Source organism: Zingiber officinale, chromosome 10B (genome assembly GCF_018446385.1).
Source record: "Zingiber officinale cultivar Zhangliang chromosome 10B, Zo_v1.1, whole genome shotgun sequence".
NCBI lineage: Eukaryota > Viridiplantae > Streptophyta > Magnoliopsida > Zingiberales > Zingiberaceae > Zingiber > Zingiber officinale.
Genome location: NC_056005.1, coordinates 92,847,401 through 92,869,290, shown reverse-complemented (window position 1 = coordinate 92,869,290; position 21,890 = coordinate 92,847,401). Strand labels below are relative to the sequence as shown.

The following is a 21,890-nucleotide window of genomic DNA, read 5'->3' as shown; positions in this document are numbered from 1 at the left end:
TCTAGACAATCGAGGGTTGGTTTACAAATGCTAGGAAGAGAGATTAATAAAGAGAGAGAAAGAGAGGAGAATTGGTTTGGTGGATAAATGATTCTAGGAGTTCAATTTCACTATGTTGCTTGTTAATGTTCCTATACATTGTTCATTTTCTTATCTCCATGTTTACATTTTTGTAGGGCTTCTAACTAGCCCTCGGGGTAGGGTTGAGTTGGCTAGTGTAAAATATGATAACAAATATTAATTAAATAATAAGGTTAAATAGAGGAATAACCTTAATGGAATTTTTTGGAATTTTTAAAAATTTTTTGAAACTTTTTCGGAGGTCGTATGATGTAGGTTACAGGGATAAATAATGGGTCACGGTAAAGTATGTTTAAGCTACCATATTTAAGCGAGGAAAAGTTTGATTTTTCTTTTTCTTTATTTCTTTATTTCCTCACGCGCACCCTACATCCTCACCCGACGCCGATTCATTCCTCTCCCTCTCCCTCATGCGGCGTCGAACCCGATCATCTTCCCCTTCCTCTTCCTTATCTCCTCCTCTCACCGCCGCACACAACCATCCCAATTCTTTCTTTCTTGAAGCCCTAGCGACGCCGATCCCTTTCTGTGTCGCTACCGGCCACCACGGCCTGACGTCGGCCATCGTCGCCCGACGCCACTCCGATCTCCAACGCCACTGACCGCTAGGTGCCACTTCGATTAGTGCCATATTTGCCAACCGATTGTTGATGCCGACATCGCAGCACCCTTTGCCCTAGTTCTAATTCGTCACCACTGGATCAAACTGGTGCCACCTGATCGTCGGAGTGGAGGGCGTTCAGGACTCCTAGGGTAAGTTACTTCGACCTATTCTTCTTCTTTTACTTCTCTCCGACTCACCCTGTTGCCATTTCCTCTTCCTCGCGGTTTCCTCAATTGACGCCTAGTGCCATCATCGGGTTGGATCTTGGTCACCGGCTCTAGATATTTGACCGTGAACATCAAGTGCTCATTGGGGAGCAGAGCCAAGCACCCAATTCCATCTCGATGGCTTGCTAATCTGCCTTGGTGTTTTATTTTGGCTGCTGCCATAGAAGCTATAAGGTTCCAGCAGCACGTCATCGGAATCCTTAGTCCTCACAGGTAATTAGAGGAAGAGGTAAGGTGCACAGATTGTTCTGGAATTAGGTTGTTGTTGGCTGTGATGATTTCTTGAGTTCCATTTTGATCTGGACAGTGAAATGTAGGGTGCTTCTTGATTTTTAGTAGCTACCCCTATTCCGGCAGCAACTACCTGGTTGTGGATCACAGGAGTGGTTTAGTGAATTGAGGTAAGGAGTAGAGAAATTATTTCTTTTGTTATAGCGCACACAGATTTGAAGCTAGGAAAGATTAGGAATAGATGTTAATCTAATTGAATAATGGAATAATTAGGGTTAAGGAAATTAACCCTAGTTGAATGTTGAGTTATATTTAATTAGGGTTAAAATGTTGGATCTAATTTAAGTTTCGGATTAGATCTGATTTAATTAGTTATATTGAGATTTTATGAAATGAATTAGGGTTCCGGGTAAATAAGAATTTGATTTAGCTATTTGATATTTGTGGTAGTAGCTAAATTAAAGGTGTTGTTATAGGACTCTGATTTGCGACGAGCTACCTTACGTGGGATTACCTTTGGTACGCACTATATTTTGAGACAGGTATCTTGACTTATCTCTTTTGATAATGTTATGTTGATATGCGTAGTAGGTTATAGCTTCTAGTAATAATTATGTTTATCTTTGCTTTGGTATATCACTACATGATACCTGTTGCATGCTTTTTTCTATCTACATTTTTGTTTTATACCCTCTTGTTTATTGCCATGATTATTTATACTCATAGAGATAGTGACATACCATGCCTTATGATACACTAGATTAGAAATTTACCATATCTAACCCGTGTACCTAGATCTATTTATTTGATCCATTTATTTTTGGTACATGCTTTATAGAGGTAGATATGGTCAAGATTTTCATGCTTAGTGTCATGCACCATCTCGCATGATTGCATGCTGAGCGATTGTCGGCTCCATTATTGTTGAGCACATAGCCAAACATGGATTTGCACACACAACCACTCATGGGTTAGTGATTTTTATTTAGGCAGGGTGTGTTGCAGCAGGTTGCTCTGTTAGGCTCCGCTGGTCCGCTCATGAGTCGTGGTGACGTAGCGCGGTAGCCGGCAGGGATCCCTCCTCTGGATTGTCTCAGGGAGATGAGAGCATTGAGTTCCCCCACTTATAATTTGGGGTAGGAGGATAAGTGTACTCTGACAGCACCCTGTTCACTCGATCACTCATCAAGAGCAGTGATGGCAGAGTGCACAGTTGTCATAGCCCTATCCACTTGGTCTCACCATCGTGTGTGAGATGGCTGACTGGCGTTAGGGGTGACCAGGACATGTCATTGGCATCATATGCATGATTGCATTTATTGCTTGTGTTTGCTGCATTTTATTTGCTGCATATTGGATGGATGCATATGTTTGACATGCATAAAGGGACATGTTACCTTTGGTCAGACGACCTTATTATTCTGATAAGAGGTCCTGGTGAGTACAATTTCTCCTTTTCTTATAGTTTTGCATTTTCCATTACTCCAGGAGACTGTACACATATTTATTACTATTAGTTATTTCTTATTATGCATGTCAGCCCGATACTCACTGAGTGGTTGGACTCACCCCATTGATTATATCTATTTCAGGTTAAGGCCGTCAGGAGATTCCAGTCACTAGTCCCCACTTCATGTCGTGATGATTTTCTGCTTACGGACTTGGTTCCTTGTTTTTGTGATGATCTACTTGTTGATCTATATACTTGTAATTGTACTCGAGGATTTTTATCGAGTTTTGGCCTACTACACTTATTTTTTCGTTGCGTTGGATTCCCTGTTGTGGGTTTGTGTTTTTTCGTCGTTGTAGTGGAGTAGGGCTTATTTAAATATAAACTACGTGGTTGTGTCAGCCGAAGGCTGAAATATATAAACTGCGTGGATTGTTAGTTATGTTTGTTATTATTGTTCCGGCTATGTTGGCCGATGTTTGTGTGGCCCGGAGGGCTTGTAGTAAAGTTTCATATTGTCACCCGTATAAGGGAGATGCTGTCGAAATTTCTTCTGGTAGGGACTACCTGGGGTGTGACAGCTAGTGCGGGGTAGAGTTGCTACCATAGGATAAGGGTTCAAATCTTGGCAAAGCTGGAGAAAAAAGCCCTCCCTTGCACTGGTCCACTACAACTTCTCTATTTACCTCTTCATAGATGCTCATGAGGCTGACCGTGTGAGACTGCTAGGGTGGCGGATTCCATTGTAGGGCTTCTAACTAAAGTTTGACTCAACCCCATGAAGATCACATCGGAGAGATTACCCAAGTTCTAACGCTGTTAAGTACAGAATCAACTCTAAAAAGTCTGGTTAAAAGGTTAACCTAAGGCCCCCTCCCCGATCATACAATTCTAGAATTATCTAATTTACTTTCTAATGTTAGATTAATGCAACTAAGTAGAAGAGGTAACCTAGAAAGTTTGGTTAAAAGGTTACCCTAAAGCCCCTTGGCCATATAATTCTAGATTACACAAGTCACTTCTTAACATTAATTTGGGAGAAACCTTTTAAACTCTAATTAGATACTCCTTTGTAGTAAATCGATCTACTTGTAAAAGAATCGTTCTAGAAAGTCCGCTTAAAGAGTTACCCCTTGTCACATGGGTCTGTGGTCATACAATCTAGCACTTCTCCTCTTACAAGGTGGTCAATCCACTACAATCCACATACATACACCAAACATACATTTTGTCAAACATGTATAAGGCACAATATACAAGAACAAGCCATAAACACTTCATTGAATAAGGAAACAAGTAAATACATAGTTCATGCATCAATAACATATCATAATTACTCCCTACATCCTAAGAATCAGAGAATCTACTCCATTATAAAAGAATACAACCAAAGAACGAAGAAAGTAGCAAACTACAATTCAATATATAGAAATAGAGAGAAGAGAGTACTTATCCTTGAAGTCTGACATCTTTGGAGGTGTTTTCTTACTCTGGAGGTGTTTTCTTACTTTGGAGGAGAATCGATGGTGCGGATCAACGAAGATGAAGCTTCTAGGGTTCCCTTAAAGGGGAAGAACCCTTCCCCAAGGAATGAGTGTGGAACCCTAAACCAAATATAATGTGAAAATGGGAGAAAACCCCCTTTAATACACGGGGCACACGACCCCCTTGTTTTCTCCACCACGGTCATGACTTTTGGCACTGCTTGGGCGTGTGCCTCCCTAGATTAGGTGGCATAACTGTGCCTCAAGTCATGACTAGAGCTTGGATCTTGTTGGTTCCTTGGCGACCGGCTGGAGGGGGTGAATAGCCTATACAAAAAAAAGTAAAATCCCTTCTCAAGCTTTACAGCTTAATTAAATCATACACTTACATAAAAAGAAACTGATTAATTAAAGAAATAAAAGAGGCACAAAAGAAATTACTTGGTTACAACCGGGGAGGTTGTTAATCTAAGGAAGATGAAAAGCTTACTAATGTTTCCTCTGGATGGAAAACCTCTTACAACAGTCAAAACTCACAACTCCAAAGCTAAAATCAAATGGAATTAATTACAAGTGTTCTATTTAACTTCATGTATCAGGGCTATATTTATAGTCCTATTCGGGGCACCTGGAAGGGTTCCAGGCGCATGGACGCGGATAGAAGTTTATCCATGTCACAATGGCTCGCGACACCTGGCGTGTCGATAACTTTTTCAGTCTAGGCATCTGGACCAGTTGTGGGCGCCTGGACTGAGTTAAACCCACTTCGTGAAGCTGCTCGGCCGAGGCACCCCGAGGGATCTCGGGGCTTCGAGCGCCCGGACTTAGGTTCGGGCACCTGGACTTAGGTCCGGACGCCTGGACTGAAAAGTCAACCTAGTGTTGACTTTTTTGTCCCAGTCTTCTGCTCCAGTTCCCCTCACATTGGTCCGGATCTTTCGCTATGGTTCTACTTGCTTGGGTGATTTCGACCATCCGAAATAGGACTCACCTGAACCCAACTTCCGGCCTTTGAGTAATCTTCCGCTCCGGCTTCTCGTCCCTCGGAAATGCCGCGCGTCTCCTTCTCATCCGCCAAGGTACTCTTCCACAATATCTCGTCCTTCGGGGGTACCAAGCCGTCAGCTCTCTCCCGCACCGTCCTTCTCGCAAGCTATGTTTTTCGCTCGACTTCCTGTGCTCCGAAGTTCCTGCACACTTAGACACAGGGGTTAAATACCAACAGGAACCAACCTGACTTGGTTGATCACATCAAAACTACCTTGGGGTACTAACAATCTCTCCCTTTTTGATGTGAGCAACCCCAAGTTAAGTTAGGGTAAACCACAAACAAATAACAGTTATAATTTTTGCTAGTATAAAAAAATTTTGCAAGTACAAAAAAAAAACTAACTACCCTCCCCCTAGACTTAATCTCAAATTCTTCCCTTTTGGTCACATTAAAAATAGGGTACTTTAAAGTGCTTTTGAAAATAAATCTAAACCAAAGTTTAAGAGAAAATATTCTTATTCAGAAAATTATGATAGATTAAACTCTGAAAAAAAACTAGATTTATAAATGAAATTAAAAAAATTAACATATATAAGGCAAATAAAAAATTTCATAAAATTGATGTTATTTTTAAGCAGAAATACAGTATTTTCCACATTGAAAAAAAATAATTTTTGTTAATAATTAAAAAAATTCTTACAGATTATTTTATTAATTTTTAATTAATTTCTAACAGTATTTATGCAAAATATGTTTGAGAGCATTTTTATAACAACTAAATACTTACCAGTTAGTCAATTAAACATTTATTTCAGTAATTGACTTCCATCCTGTAGTGAGGCACTAGACCTTCTTAGTTATTGGAATAACAACTATTTCTAGACAAAGCCTTTTAATGAAATTAAATATTTAATTTTCTCTCTGAAAGTCCAAAAAAATAATTAATCTAAATATGATTTTGGAAGCCAAAATAGATTCCTTCCTATAGGATTAATCAAAAAATTTTTAGGAATATATTTCTATGATATTTTCCAAATTTGGCCTTTATGGTATTTAAAATGTCAATTTAAGTCATTATATCTTCTAACCTTTTGAATATGTGATCATGCACGATTTTTCAAACTTTCTATTTCTATTTTTAATTTTTATTTTTTTTTAGTTTGTCAAGATCTTCTAATCGACAAGATATAGCTAAGGTTGATTTTAACTCTTTATTTTCTTTTTCTAACTTACAACAATTTTTTGATAATATTTTTACGAACTGAAATAACTTTTCAGGAAATAACTTTTCAGGAGGAAGAGATCGTATCTGACTTACTTTATTGATCCCGTAATCTGAAGCTCCCCCTAAAGTGCTACTTTCTACCGATGCCGCTCCCCCCTTCATCAATGCTCTCGATGCTCATTTCGAACGAGCTTGCTTCGTCTTCATCTTCGTCTTCTTGGTGACTTGCCACTAGCGCTAGTCCGACTTGGTCTTCAATCTCTGATTCGGACGACGTTACGTCCCACGTCACCTTTTGATTTTTATACTTGTCGTTTTGAGCTAGCTTCTTGTTCTTTTCCTTGTCCTTGTCCTTACTCTTCAATTTTGGGCAGTTATATTTCACGTACCTTTTATATTGCAGTGATAGCATCTTACTTTTCCTTTTCTTCCTGTACCCTATACTTGATTAAATTTTTAGTTTTAAATAACTTTTTAAATTTTCTTACCATGAGTGTCATTTCATCATCATCGAGAGAAGATTCAAAATCTCGTTCATCTGTTTTTGCCTTTAAGGCAATGTTGTGCTTTGGCTCCTTCAGATCTGCACATCTTGTTTCATAGAATTCAAATATTGAAAATAATTCTTCTAAAGTACTTAATTGTAGATCCTTAGATATATAATAAGCATCTACTAATGATGCCCATTCAGTAGTCCTAGGAAATGCTTTAAGTGCGTATCTTATCGAATCTCGGTTGCTTACATTTTCTCTGAGATTTGTGAGTCCGGTGATGAGTTCCTTTATTCTTGAGTGAAGGTGTGCATCAGTTTCTCCTTCTTCTAATTTGATGTTGCTGATCTAGTTCTGAGCATATCTCGTCTCGCGAGTTTTGGCACAAAGGTTCTTTCGTGTAGTTCCAGGAATTTCTCCCAGAGCTCCTTGGTAGAATCGTAGGTTTCGATCTAGTTGACTTCTTGTGGCGATAGGACGCTCAGCAGATGAAACTCTGCTTTACCGTTTGCTATGAAATTGGCTTGCTGCTTTTTCGTCCATTGGTATTCTTCTTTATCCTCAGGTGCTACAAAGCTAAATTTCATTATTAAAAGTAAATTGAAATATGTCTTAAAGAACACCTCCATGTTTTTCTTCCAGCTTGCGAATTCCCTTGTGGTTCATTTGACGGTTAGTCCTTCTGAAGCTGTTGGACTCTGATACCACTTGTTGGTCCCTTGGCGATCGGCTAGAGGGGTGAATAGCCTGCACAAAAAAACAAGCAAAATCCCTTCTCGAGCTTTATAGATTAATTAAATCATACATTTGCATAAAAAGAAATTGATTAATTAAAGAAATAAAAGAGGAACAAAAGAAATTACTTGGTTACAACTGGGGAGATTGTTAATCCAAGGAAGATGAAAACCTCACTAATGTCTCCTTTGGGCGGAGAAGCCTCTTACAGCAGTCAAAATTCACAACTTCAAAGCTAAAGTCAAATGAAATCAATTACAAATGTTCTATTTAGCTTCTTGTATTAGGGTTGTATTTATAGCCCTATTCAGGGCGCCTAGAAGGGTTCCAAGTGCCTGGACGCGGATAGAATGTTATCCGTGTCGCAACAGCTAGCGACACCTGACGTTCGATAACTTTTCTATCTGGGCGCCTGGACCAGTTTCGGGCGCCCGGACTAGGTTAAACCCGCTCTGCGAAGCCGCTCGGCCGAGGCACCCTCGGGGGATCCCGGGGGTTCGGGAGCCTGGACCAAAAAGTCAACCTGGTGTTGACTATTCAGTCCCGGTCTTCTGCTCCGGTTCAACTCGCATTGGTTCGGATCTTCCGTTCCGCTCCGGTTCCACTCGCTTGGGTGATTTCAGTCATCCGAAATAGGACTCACCCGAACCAACTTCCGGCCTTTGAACAGTCTTCTGCTCCAGCTTCTCATCCCTCGGAAACACCGCACGCGTCCTCGGTCACCAGTGTACTCTTCTGCAACACCTCCTCTCTCGGATGTACTGAGCCCGTCGGCTCTTTCCTGCGCTATCATTCTCGCTAGCTCCATCTTTCGCTTGACTTCTTATGCTCCTAAGTTCCGACACACTTAGATACAGGAGTTAAATACCAACAGAAACTAACCTGACTTGGTTGATCACATCAAAACTACCTTGGGTTACTAACAAATCTGCTCAGGAAAGAAGATACAACTGTGTAATTTCACACGACCCCATTATGAATATGCTTTGGATGGGGGACACAACCGTGTGATTTCACACGGCCTGCCCTGGGATGCTCTCTGATGAAGGGGCACAACTGTGCCTCAAGGCACGACCGAGCTCTGCTTGCTTTCGGATGAGGGGATACGATCGTACCAGGAGATATGACCGTTCCAGGGGGCATGACCAAGCTCTGCTTCTCTTCTAGGACTGCTCCAAAGTACGCCTTAGTTCTATTTTTACTCTGAAAATACATCTTGTCAAGAAAAAACCAAGCACGAGCAGTTATTCGATAAAGAGAATAATTATGTTGAAAATATGAAAAGAATATAATAACATAGAACATACTCAAAGAATACAAATGAATGTGTGTCAAAGCATGCATAAAAGTATATGTAATCTATGCGCATCACATACTGACCAGAACTTCTTTGTTGAGCTACTTGCACACTTGGTCAATATCATTAGATCACAACACAATTTAACTTTGCATGTTCTATTATCTGGTGGTTCAGATCTTTGAGAAAAAAAATATTCCTCCCACTTCTAGCTACTTGATAATCGATTATAAACTAATCATGTGATTTACTTCCCTTCATGTAAATTTAAGATCCCCAGGGTGTAACGCAAACGGTAGATACATGACATTTATGATATAACAGCTAAGGGTCAAATTTAGCAGGAACTTATGACCTAAAATTCATCCCACCATGTATTTCCCGCATGTGTATATGAATTTATTTTCCTCCGTATATGTGAGTAAACTTTAAGAGTTATTGAGCTGGCAAATCTAACTTTAAGGAATACTTGAAATGAGTATAATTATATTTTACTAAAATACTTAATTAAAATACTACAATTAAGTTGGCTGATGCAAAGAGACTTTAGGACTAATATCCCTCGTAATTTATCATGAAGCCGTTCTAAATTGTGCCAAAATAACGACTTCAACTCCAATTAAGTTGGAGACCGTTTCATTCACCTCCTCCATCTTTGTTTAATTGTCTACCTACACTTTACAATTCCAAATACTAGATTTGAGAGATAATTTAAATTAGTGTAATTTTGAAAATTTCCCCTTTTAAATTTTTTTTAGTCAACGGGTAATATGAAAAGATTAATATGTTTGTGGCTAAAATGAAAAAAGGTTTATCATGTGTATTTGGATGGGAGGGTTTGAGTGGAAGCAGAGCAAACACTCTGTGAAGAATTGAAGTCATGGCGGTGGCGGCGGTATCGAAGGTGGTGCTGGGCTTGGTGGCTTTCTCCGTGTTTTGGGTGCTGGCCGTGTTTCCGGCGGTGCCAGTGCTGCCGATTGGACGGACCGCAGGCGCGCTCCTCAGCGCAATACTGATGGTGCTCTTCGGCGTGATGACGCCGGAGCAGGCCTTCGCCTCCATCGACCTCCCGATCCTCGCGCTTCTCTTCGGCACGATGGTAGTCAGCGCCTATCTGGAGCGCGCTGACCTCTTCGCCCACCTCGGCACGCTGCTTTCGTGGCGGAGCAGGGGCGGAAAAGACCTCCTATTCCGCGTCTGCCTCGTCGCCGCCGTCTCCTCCGCCTTCTTCACCAACGACACCGCCTGCGTCGTCCTCACCGCCTTCGTCCTCAAGCTCGCCCGCCGCAACAACCTCCCGCCGCGGCCTTTCCTCCTCGCTCTCGCCTCCAGCGCCAACGTCGGCTCCACCGCCACCCCCATCGGCAACCCCCAAAACCTTGTCATCGCCTCCCTCAGCGGCATCACCTTCGGCAGGTTCTTGCTCGGCCTCCTCCCCGCCATGCTCCTCGGCGTCCTCGTCAACGCCTCTATCCTCCTAATCTTCTTCTTCAAGGAACTGTCCGTTGACAACAACAACGACGTCGAATCCAACGTTAATTCGGAGTCCGCAGCCGGAGATCCATTCGACGAGGAGGACGTCATAGCCCACCGCTTCTTCCCCGCCACCATGTCCCACGTCACCTCCGTGGATTCCGACGACTGGATCAGAACACTCCCGTCTCTTTCTCGCGACACATCGCTCAACGGTGCGCCACACATCAATCAATCAAAAAAAAAAAAAAAAGAAAATTAGACTCTTTCTCATCCAATTAATCGAATCCATCCTCAATTTCTCCATTGGGCGCAGAGACGTTGAGAAACAGAGCAGGCACGAGCGCAGAGAATCCCGCAACGACGACCGAGTCAACAACGGCGGCGAACTCAACCCCGCCGCAAGAACCGGCAGCAGCAGCCGGAGACGGCAGCGAAGAGGCGGCGGCCAGACAAGGTCGAAGAAAGCGGGTGAGCCACATGGTGAAGCGGTTCAAGAAGCACTACCTGTGGCGGACGTGCGTGTACCTAGTCACCGTCGGCATGCTGGTGGCGCTGCTCATGGGGCTCAACATGGCGTGGACGGCGATCACGGCCGCGCTCGTCCTCATCGTCCTCGACTTCACCGACGCCCAACCGTGCCTCGAAAAGGTCTCCTACTCGCTCTTGATCTTCTTCTGCGGGATGTTCATCACCGTCGACGGCTTCAACCGGACAGGAATCCCCAGCGCCTTCTGGGACTTCATAGAACCTCACGCTCGGGTCGATAAACCCGGTGGAATCGCGCTGCTCGCTCTCGTCGTCATCTTCCTCTCCAACATCGCCTCCAACGTACCGACAGGTACACCATGCTCGCGCGTCGTCGAATCATCCACATACTCCTCTACAAACGCACTAATTAAACCTGTTTCTATTTTTTAATCGGATCGACGATTAGTCCTGTTGCTCGGAGCTCGGGTGGCGGCGTCGGCGGCGAGAATCTCTGCCGGCCAAGAAAGCAAGGCGTGGCTGATTCTGGCGTGGGTGAGCACGGTGGCGGGGAACCTGACGCTGGTGGGATCCGCGGCCAACTTGATAGTGTGCGAGCAGGCTCAGCGAGTGAAGTCCATTGGCTACACGCTCTCCTTCTTCGCGCATCTCCCGTTCGGGTTCTTGTCGACGCTGGTCGTCACGGCCGTCGGGCTGTTGCTTATCCGAGAGTAACCGGTAAAGAACCGATCATGGAAAGGAAAGGATTACCGAATAAAATATTCATTTGGTTTGCTCGGGGAGCTTTCAAAAGAGATTCTTATTTCCTTGAAAAATAATATTAAATGGAAACTGAATTAAAAAATATTATTTTTCATTATCGAGAACTGTACCAAACTAATTGAACTTAAATATTAGCCATTTCTTCCCGTCGAAGCCAAAGGCAGGACGCGTGTCTCCGTTTCGCATCCACGCAGCAGAATTCGGATCGAACACGTAGCGGACGCGCTGTTTATTTCCGTGGAACCCCAAGCAGCATCGCGGTCGGCAAATGGAGCACGGAAACGGAAAAGAAAGCTCGACGATGAAGAAGGGCTGGGTCGCCTTCTCGGCTTCCGTGGAAGAAGGCCTGCAGGACGCCAAGGCCTCAATCGCAGGACTGGTACCTGATTGAGACTAACGATCGGCTCCTTCTCCTTTTTCTGTTTTCTGTTTTCTGATTTCTGATTCCTTGGCGCATGCAGGCGAAGAAAGCGACGGCCAGGAGCGAGGAAGAGGCGAGCCAGGCGGATCTGGAGACGGCGAAGAAGCAGGTGGAAGCGGCAGATGCAGCAGAGGAGAAGAAAAAGCAGGCCCAAACGTAGATATTTGGATCTTCGATCCTCTCCCCATAGTAAACAAGAAAAGCTCTGTTCCTCTTGCTCTTCTGCTCTGTGCTGCGTGTATTAGGTAGATGAAGTAGACGTAGCATGCTCAACGGAAGAGAAGACGAGTAGACAACCCATGTCCAACATAAATCTTTTGTGTTTCTCATTAACATGTATGAATGAAAAATCTTATTTCATTTCTGGATGCTGACAATTGTCCAGTAGTAAGAAAGTGATGTCAAATTTTAGTAAATGCCTTCCAAGGTTCTTTCCATTAAATAGGAATTGCTATTTTTTTCCCTTTCCATTAAATAATAATTAAATAAAATATTATTGTACAAATTATTTTAAATAAGAAAATATATACAATTAACATATTAATTATAGATAATTTAGATAATAATAAATAGACAGCTAATGGTATAATTATGACAAAATAAATCTCTAGTCCATACGTAAAATAAATTATAAATTTCATAATTGGTAGTGTACTTCTATGTAAAATAAATTATAAATTTCATAATTGGTAGTGTACTTCTATGTAAAATAAATTATAAATTTCATAATTGGTAGTGTACTTCTATATTTCTGGTTCCAATTCATTAGTGTATAATGATACTTCTATATGTCTGGTCCCAATTGATCGATTTTTGGTCCCAATTAAAGTTTTTTCGAGAATTATTTGTGGAGGTTTATTCAAGCTGCCAAAGTTTCTAAAGTTATTATCTCACTAGAATCCTATGTTGCAGTTGAAATTCGACCTTTAGATGTCTGAATAATTATTTATCTGATTAATCATTTAAAGGGTGTAACAGTTGCAGTATTGCCCAGGGGTATTGTATCTCTTCTCATGATTGTAAAAAATGTATTGTATCTCTTCTCATGATTGTAAAAGATGATTCACTCGTTAGTTACATTTCCACCAATCCATCCCCAAGCTAAAAATATTTAATTAAGTACAAGTTAAAGTTAAAAATACAATAAAAATAACATATCTTCTAAAAATAAAGTCCATCACTACCAATGTATCCCTTATCAAATTAATGTAAGATGATCAATAAGTATAATTTGTCAACGAGAAAGAAAATAAGTATCAATTTGTCAACAAAAAAAAGTAATGGTGATGTTAAAGATATCAACAATTTAGATTTCAATAGTGATATGCAAAAGAGTGATTACATGGACATTATATACTTTGGAATTGAGCGATAATCTATTTCCATGAAATACTAGATTATTAGCAATTTGAATAATATTAGTATTATCCGTATCGACCAGAGTAGGCTCAAATTGGAAAAACTCAAGCTCACCTAATAGTTCTTTGGGCTCATGGATTTATTACCTAGATTGGTTTCTGGCCCAATAGAAAAGGATAATTTGTATCTTTGATGCCTATCATTGTACGGGGCATGGAACTAGAAAAAGTCCACGTATAATCGACTAACCTATGCTTTGGAAATGCTATGAAATATTCGGAAATGATTACGTAGTTAAATAAGAGGATCGCTATGCCTATAGCCATTAGTAAATTTACCAAAAAAGGAAATAATCTATTTGATATTATGGATGACCTACTTTCCAACAATGAGAGAGGTACCAAGAAACATGCACCGACCTATAATTAAATGTCAAGTATCAAACTAAGCCGCTCAATCAATATCACTATATGCAATCAAATGAATAGGAATACTTATAGAAATGAAAAGATCTCTCATTGACTAGCTCTGAGGATGATCGACTCCCGAGAGGTTGCACGTTGATGGATGGAGCCCTAGCATGGATCAAGTGATCTCCATCACTTATGACCTAGGTGTGGATCGTGGTCCTGATTGATTATATCAGTTTGCTTATGTTTTATTGCATTAGTGTAAAATAGGAAACTTTTATGGATCAAGTGTTAGTTCATCATTAGTCCGTAATGATGAACTTACAAAATGAATCTATATTATCATAAAAAAAAAATAGCTGCTCCTGACCTGTTTCACTTTTAATTGTTATTTGATCACAATAAACTTTTACTAAAAGTTGTCTTACTGTGAGTGGGGATAGCATTTGTATTCTACATGTAAAAGATTCCAAATTTTCATCTTGTATTGTATTGTATTGTTGAACTGACATTTCATCTTCTTTGCATTATTTTTCACCTCCCCTATCAGTTCCATGTACAAGAAACAATACACTGTACTGAAACCTTAACTTAGCATCCTTAATTTATGTGATCTTTTTAGGCTGCCACTTGTTTCCCTATTATACCTGTTAGATTCTTACTTATTTTCCATATTTGTCTGTTTTAGCAAAAGCTCTTCTGTACCTACAAAAACTTGGAATTGTACATAGGGATGTTAAACCTGCAAATACTCTTGTAAGCATTTCTGCACTTCTTTTTATCATCTAGCATGGTATGTGTATCCTTAAACTATTTGTACGAGAAGCATCCGATGATCGAATCCAAGTTTTGATAATGACAAAGGATTCAAAATTAAGATTATGTGTTATCTAACATGTGTGAATGAGATTTTTCAGGAAAGTCCTAACTGCGGTTAGATAGGTGGAAAACCCTAGGGGGTGGTAACCGTAGGTCCTAGGGGGTGGTAACCCTATGTGAAGGAAAATGGGTTACGTGAAGGAAAATCCTAAGGGGCGGTAACCTTAGGTCCTAGGGGTGGTAACCCTAGGTGAAGTAAATCCTAAGGAGGGTAACCTTAGGTCCTAGGGGGAGGTAATCGTAGATGGCGAAAAACCCTAGGGGGTGGTAACCCTAGGCGAAAAGTTCAGTCGATCTGGAGGACCAGACTGACATCAGGTATGCTCTCCTGAGTGGAGTAGGTGAGGACGCGTTCCTCGGAAGAGGGAACAGTAGGCGTCGGTTCGACATAGGGTTTTCTGTCGGAAATCCGAAGTTAGAACCGGACAGTCCGTGACTGTCAAACTTTCACATTATTATGTTTATTGTGTGTGCTAACTTTGTTTTGCAGAATATGTGGTTGGTTTGTGGACTAACATGTTTTACAGGGACAAAGGAGCAAGATTAGTCTCGAATGAACAGTACCCGAGGCACTCTCATGGAGCTTGAGGCGCATCGGGTGCAAAGAGCAGAGGTTGCGTGCAGTGGAGCTGGAGGCACCCTCATGATGGCTTGAGGCGCCTCGAACAGCAGGTTGGAGGCGCCTTCAAGGCTTATGGAGGCGCCTTCAAAAGGATCAGCGAAACTTCTTCAGCGTTTATCCATGCGACTGACTTGGCTCGTTGGAGGCGCCCTTAAGGGGCTTTGAGGCACCTCCAACAACCTTTATATGGGGTATTCGACGAGCAGCTCAGATCATCAATTCCAAAGCGATTCATCCTTCGTGTGCTGCTCAAGAAACGACTCGGCTAAGCTACGACAAGTCCCCGACGACCCGGAGCTTCGAGATTTCGATTTTGTTGTCGGTATAACTTTTATTGCACTTATTGTAATATTCAGTTGTAACTATTTACGTGATTATAGTTGTTGCCCAAAGTAAACGTTCAACGAACGTGGGCCTTGGAGTAGGAGTCGCCACAGGCTCTGAACCAAGTAAATAACTTGTGTTCGCGATTGTGTTTTCTTATTTCTGCTGCATTACTCGTTAAGTTTTTCGAATCCGAAACGTGTGAAAGCCATGAGCGTTATTCACCCCCCTTCTAGCGCTTCTCGATCCAACAATTGGTATCAGAGCGGGGGCGCTTCGACTTGGTGCAACCACCAGTCAAGCAATTTTTCGTGGTATTTTTCAGTTTTTCATAGTCGATCGGAATCGGTAGTCTTACCGTCTTTCGATCTAGTTTTCTTTCGTAATCGGATTTGTCTCGAAGTTAGTGTAACACCACTCAAGATCGTAATTTATTTTTACCTTTATACCGCACTGCTAATCCAGGATCAAGTTTCGGGACTCGTTTTCTGTTTGTTTTTTTTGTGCAAGATTTTTACATGGCTCTTCAAGAAGGTTATAGCACCGCTCGTCCACCGCTCTTCACTGGAGACGACTTCGGTTACTGGAAGGGCCGTATGGAGGCGTATCTCCAGACTCATTTTGAAGTCTGGATGATCGTCAAAACCGGGCTTGAAATACCAACTGACGGCGTCGGCAAGCCACTCTCTTGCGAGAACTGGGATGCAACCCTAATAAAGAAGGTAGAAGCTAATGCCAAGGCAACCTGCACCCTCCAGTGTGGCCTGACAAAGGAGGAACTCAACAGAGTAGAACCTTTCTCAAGTACAAAGGAATTATGACAAAAGCTGATCGAACTATATGAGGGTACCTCAGATATAAAGGTAAGCGAGAGAGACCTTATTTTAAATAAACTGTATAACATTAAATTGTAGGAAAATGAAACGGCAAGCCAACTGCACGCCCGCATACAAGACCTATTGAACGGACTCCACGTAATCGGCCAAAGGGTGGAGAACATGGACTTTATAAGGTATGCACTCAACGCCTTTCCTAGGAATACCTTGTGGGCATCCATGGTAGATGCTTACAAGGTATCCAAGGATCTCTCGCCAATAAAATTAGATGAACTGTTTTCCGAGTTTGAATTACATGAGCAGACTAATGCACGCCCAGCCGAGAAGGGTGTAGCTTTAGTTGTAGGTACAAGTAGAAGGCGCATAACTGAACCGGAATCGGAAGAAGAACCAGATTCGGACAACGATGAAGATGAGCTCACAACCGAGCTTGTCAACCTGGTGAGGAAGCTCTACCGAAAGAAGAAGGGCTTCAACAAAAAGGATGTTAGAAAGGTGATCCAATCCAAGGAGACTCAACCAAAGGTGAAGTTCGAGGTGATGTGCTACAGATGCAACCAAAAGGGGCACATCAAGGCTAACTGTCCAAATCAGAAAGACGCCAAGAAACCCAGAAGGAAGAAGGCCCTGAAAGCGACTTGGGACGAGTCTTCTTCGGAAGAATCCAACGGTGAAGAACTCGAACAGATGAGTTTCCTCACAATGACGACCCGAGACCAAATCAACAACTCCGGAAGCGAGAATGAATTGGAAGCTGAATCCGAGAGAAGCCACGGATCTGTATCCGTTTCCGAAGGCCCGAACCCCTCTATAAGTACATTTCGGTTATATAATTTGATAAATTACTTAATGCGTAAACTAGCTAAGTCTAATGTTCGGATCAAGTCACTTCTAAAGGAAGTAACATTCCTTAAAGAAGTGAGTAACTCTGAATCCTTGACTGACCCAGTTCAGACTGGAACCTCAACTCAAGTTCAAAAGCTTGAGGAAGAGAATTCCAGCCTGAAAAGTCAAGTCAAAGATTTGAAGTATACATTGGAACGGTTAACACTAGGTTCCAAGAATCTCGATTTGATTCTTGGAAATTAGAAAGCTATATACAATCGATCTGGACTAGGATTTAGAACCAAAAAGAAATATCGGTCTTACTTATCGTTTGCTAACAGATCGAATAGAAAGATAGTCCAAGCATGGGTACCTAAGTCCAACTTGGTCAATCAAGTTAGACTTGGTCAATATTGGGTCCCCAAGGATCAAGTCCATTTCCTTGATAGACCATATCGAGGCTATGATCCAGGGGGAGCCAATAGAAAAACTATCTCTACAATTGTTTGATGCTTGTTTATTTTCTTTCTTGTAATAAGCATGTTTAGACTAGGATAGATTAAGGACCTAGGCGTGATTTACACTTGTATAGTTAAACCTAGTGGTTTCAAAAGGGAAATTAAATATATATTTTCTTTGAAATGCTCTGTCTAGAAGTGGTGGATGATCTTATACCTAAGAAGGCCTAGTGTCTCGCCATAGCCTGGGAGCTAATCTTTAAAATGTATACTTAACTAACCAATTGGAAAACCTAAGTTTAACTCAAATATAAATTAATCCTTAGAAATAATCTATATCAAAGATAACCATCTCACAAAACTACTTAAGGTTCCCTAATTGATAACTTAAAATCGTGTGAGATAGATATACACTGAATTTAATTAAATAACTTATTAATTCAATCCAATTAATTAATTAATTAATTAATTAATTAATTTTAAAAAACTTATTTTAAAATCTTTTAAAAACTTATTTAAAAATCTTTTTAAAATTTATAAAAGATTTATTTAAAAATCTTTTTAAAAAGTTATTTAAAAATCTTTCAGAAACTTATTTAAAAATCTTTTTAAAATCTATTTAAAAATCTTTTAAAAATTTATTTAAAAAACCTTTTAAAAACTTATTTAAAAAATATTTTAAAAATTTATTTAATTTTTTTAAAAACTTATTTAAAAATCTTTTAAAAACCTATTTAAAAATCTTTTAAAAATATTTTAAAAATTTATTTAAAAATTTATTTTAAAATCTTTTAAAAATTTATTTAAAAATATTTTTAAAACTTATTTAAAAATCTTTTAAAAATTTATTTAAAAACCTTTTAAAAATTTATTTAAAAATCTTTTTTTTTTTTAAAACTCATTGAAAAACCTTTTAAAAAACTACGTGGGCGTCTCTCGGAGGCGCCTCCCACAAAAGGGAGTCGCCCTCGAGAGCGGCGGGGAAAGCCTCGCCAACTTGTCTTAAGGCGCTTTCGACCATATCAGAGGCGCCTTCGACAACGCCTTCAAGGCACCTTCAAGCTCATTGAAGCCACCCTCAACACTGAATTTTTGCCACGAACAGAACAGATTCTGTTCTTTTTTTTCTCACGATTTCTACTTGAATCCAAGGCGATTTCTCCCATCCAAGGCGCCTTCAACCCGAGTTTCCCTCATCTAAGCCTAACAATGCCTCCTAGGTATACCCTAATCTATTTTAAATCATCCTATACATGTTTGATGTGCTTGTTTTGCTATTTTATGTGTATATGGTTAAAATTAGGAAACGACGCAATGTTGCGTCCACATCGGGCACTGCCTCCTCTACTGATGCAGATTCCCCACTGAGCAGCATAGACTTAGTTTCATTGAGCATTCATACTCTGTGATTAAATGTAGATACTTAAGTAGACCTTTTTTCACTAGTTATTGTCAGTCTACCATTCAGATGGTTGCACACTATCAATTGGATAGACTGGTTTATTGCAATAATGCAGTAAACCAAGATTTAGTGCCCAATTTTACAACAATCTTGAGAGGGTTGATGATTTGATCTATTCCACCAGAGTTGGTGGAATGGACATCCAGTTTACTCCTTCCTTATTACGTACCAGTTTAGAGCTTAGACAGTCAGCATGCCTTTTCCTGTGCTACCCTAGTAGGGATCTGTCATTTGGCGAGCCCTACTCCCACATTATTCTAGATACACTCTATGAGTATTTTTTTTTTTTTTTTGGGGGAGACCACTTGGAGTCTCTGATTTCAGGTCGATGTCTCTTAGGGTACAGGACTACATCATGTATAGAGTCATGACTGCATGCATTCTACCCATCACATCTCAGAATGTCCCGAATATGCATCCATCTCACTCTTTCTTTTTATATGCATTATGTCATCATCTAGATCTAGACATTGCATTACATATGTTTTATAACATTATTCATGCGGCCAGTCTCGTCACATCCCGAGTAGTTCACATGCCCTATTGCCATGTGCTGACTTACATCTTCTCGACGATAGAGGGTATAGATGTGACTCGGGGGACGATTATTCCCCTTACACATTTTGATGAGTTTGGCCAGCGTCATCTTAGATTAGTACATATAGATATCACTGCTCAGGGGGTCCTAGCATGGAGAGGTTGGCCTCTACCAGGCGATCCAGTTGAGGATGAGCCAGTTGCTCCAGCCGAGGGAGGTGGCTTAGCCCCAAATGAGTTTTTTCAGTCACCTGAGGGATGAGAGGAGTTATGGACAACTGCCCTAAGTTAAGGAACAAGGATAAGGACAAAGGAAATAAACCTATCCAAACAAACAATTATAAGACTTTAAAGGCGACGTGAGACGAATCGTTGTCTGAATCGGAAGTTGAGGCTTTCTCCGAACTTGCATTAATGACAAGTCATCAAGAAGATGAACACTAAGCAAGCTCGCCCGAAATGAGCATTGAGAGCATCGATAAAGAGGGAGCTACATCGGAAGAAAGCAGCAGTTCAAGGGAGTTACGGATAATGAGATCGACAAGATAAGTCAAGTACAATCTCTACCTCCTGATAAATTATTTAAATTTATAAAATTATTAACTAAAGATTGTTGCAAACTTGAAAAAGAAATTAAGAAATTAAAGTTAATTCTAACAAAATCTTGTCCATTAGAAGATCTTGACAGAATAAAGTTATAAAATGACAATTTGCAACTAGAAATAAATAACATGAGAAGTAATACATGCACATATAGTACAAGTGTTAAAAAATATAACCTGAATTAGTATTTTGAATATCATAAAGGACAAATTAGAAACATTTCAAAGAAAAATATCCCTAAGAAATTCCTAATTAACCCAATTGGAAGGAACCTTTACTGAGTTCCAAAGTCTTATCTTAATTAAAATTTTAATTGTACTTAGGGCTTTCAGAGAATACATTAGACGTTTAATTTCCGTATGAAACTTTGTCTAGAAAGTGGTTGTTGCTCCAACAACCAAGAAGACCTAGTGCCTCGCCACATCCTAGAAGCCAAATATTGAAATAAAATGTTTAATTGACTAATTGATAGAGCATTAAAATTAAAATTAGATAATGCTTTAAATAGTTACTCAAAATTTTTTTTACTTGAAAAATTCTCAAATTGTTCTCTGGAAATTTATTTAATAGAAAACTTTCTCATTTTTTTTTAATTTGTTTAACTTAAAGTTTTTAAGTTATTTAATAAACTTTGTATTATCAAAATTTTATACATTGCACAAACATTTTTTTTAAACTTATAAAATTTTTCTGCTTGAAATTTTCTTAGAAATTTTTTTTGCAACACTTAAAGTTTCTAAAATTATTGCAAATTTTTTTATATCAAAATAATTTTTAGAATTTTTTAAACTTTATAAGTTTTTTAAAAATTATTTGAAAATAAAAAAGATACCCTTAGAATTTTTTTTTGAACCCCAATTTTTATGTGATCAAAGGAGGAGAACGGAGAATTAAGTCTAGGGGAAGGTAGCTTAAAATTTTTGTTACATTTTGTACTTTATTACAAAATTTATTGTTTTAATTTTATAGTTGTTTACCCTAGCTTAGCTTGGGTTGCTCACATCAAAAAGGGGGAGATTATGTTGGTGCGGGAAGCATCCGACGATCGAATCTGAATTTTGATAATGGAAAAGGATTCAAAGTTAAGATTATTTATGATCTAATGTGTTGAATGAGCTTGTAGGAAAAGTCCTAAGGTGTCTTAGGCAAAAGTCCTAGCTACGGTTAGGTAGGCATGAAAATCCTAGGGGATGATAACCCTAGGCGGAAAGCCTTGGCGGGTCGAGGTCTTCAGGCAAAAATCCTAGGGGGCGGTAATCCTAGGTTGAAATCTTGGTGTCACGAACCAGGTGAAAGACTGGGTGGGTCATGGAGCGGACGTCCAGTGGAAAGATTTGAAGACTCAGGCGCTGAGCAAAAGTCTAGTTGCTCTGGAGGACCGGTCTGGCAACAGGTATACTCTCCTGAGTGGAGTAGGTGAGGATGCGCTTCCCGAAGAGGGAACAGTATGCGTCAGTTCGATCTAGGGTTTCTGGTCGGAAATTCGAAGTCATAACCGGACAGTCCGGAGACTGTCAAAAAACTTCTGTTATCATGTTTATTATGTGCTAACTTTGTTTTATAGGATATGTTATTGTTTCGTGGACTAACGTAGCTTGCAGGACGAAGAAAGAG

The 21,890-nt window shown here is 40.2% G+C and overlaps 1 protein-coding gene across 1 annotated transcript; it reads left to right on the top strand.

Annotated features, from left to right (window-relative positions):
• Window positions 1–9,629: 9,629 nt before the first annotated feature.
• Window positions 9,630–12,329, top strand: LOC122030372 (silicon efflux transporter LSI2-like). Its single transcript, XM_042589581.1, has 4 exons — window positions 9,630–10,504; window positions 10,606–11,130; window positions 11,227–11,919; window positions 12,002–12,329. The coding sequence occupies exons 1-3, from the start codon at window positions 9,697–9,699 to the stop codon at window positions 11,490–11,492; spliced, it is 1,599 nt and encodes a 532-aa protein (XP_042445515.1). The 5' UTR covers window positions 9,630–9,696; the 3' UTR covers window positions 11,493–11,919; window positions 12,002–12,329.
• Window positions 12,330–21,890: the final 9,561 nt, after the last annotated feature.

Bases quoted from the DNA above. Each gene is read 5' to 3' on its own strand.
- LOC122030372 (XM_042589581.1), top strand. From the start codon at position 9,697: ATGGCGGTGGCGGCGGTATCGAAGGTGGTGCTGGGCTTGGTGGCTTTC. The intron at 10,505-10,605 runs GTGCGCCACACA...CATTGGGCGCAG, and splicing joins TCGCGACACATCGCTCAACG to AGACGTTGAGAAACAGAGCA. The intron at 11,131-11,226 runs GTACACCATGCT...ATCGACGATTAG, and splicing joins CGCCTCCAACGTACCGACAG to TCCTGTTGCTCGGAGCTCGG.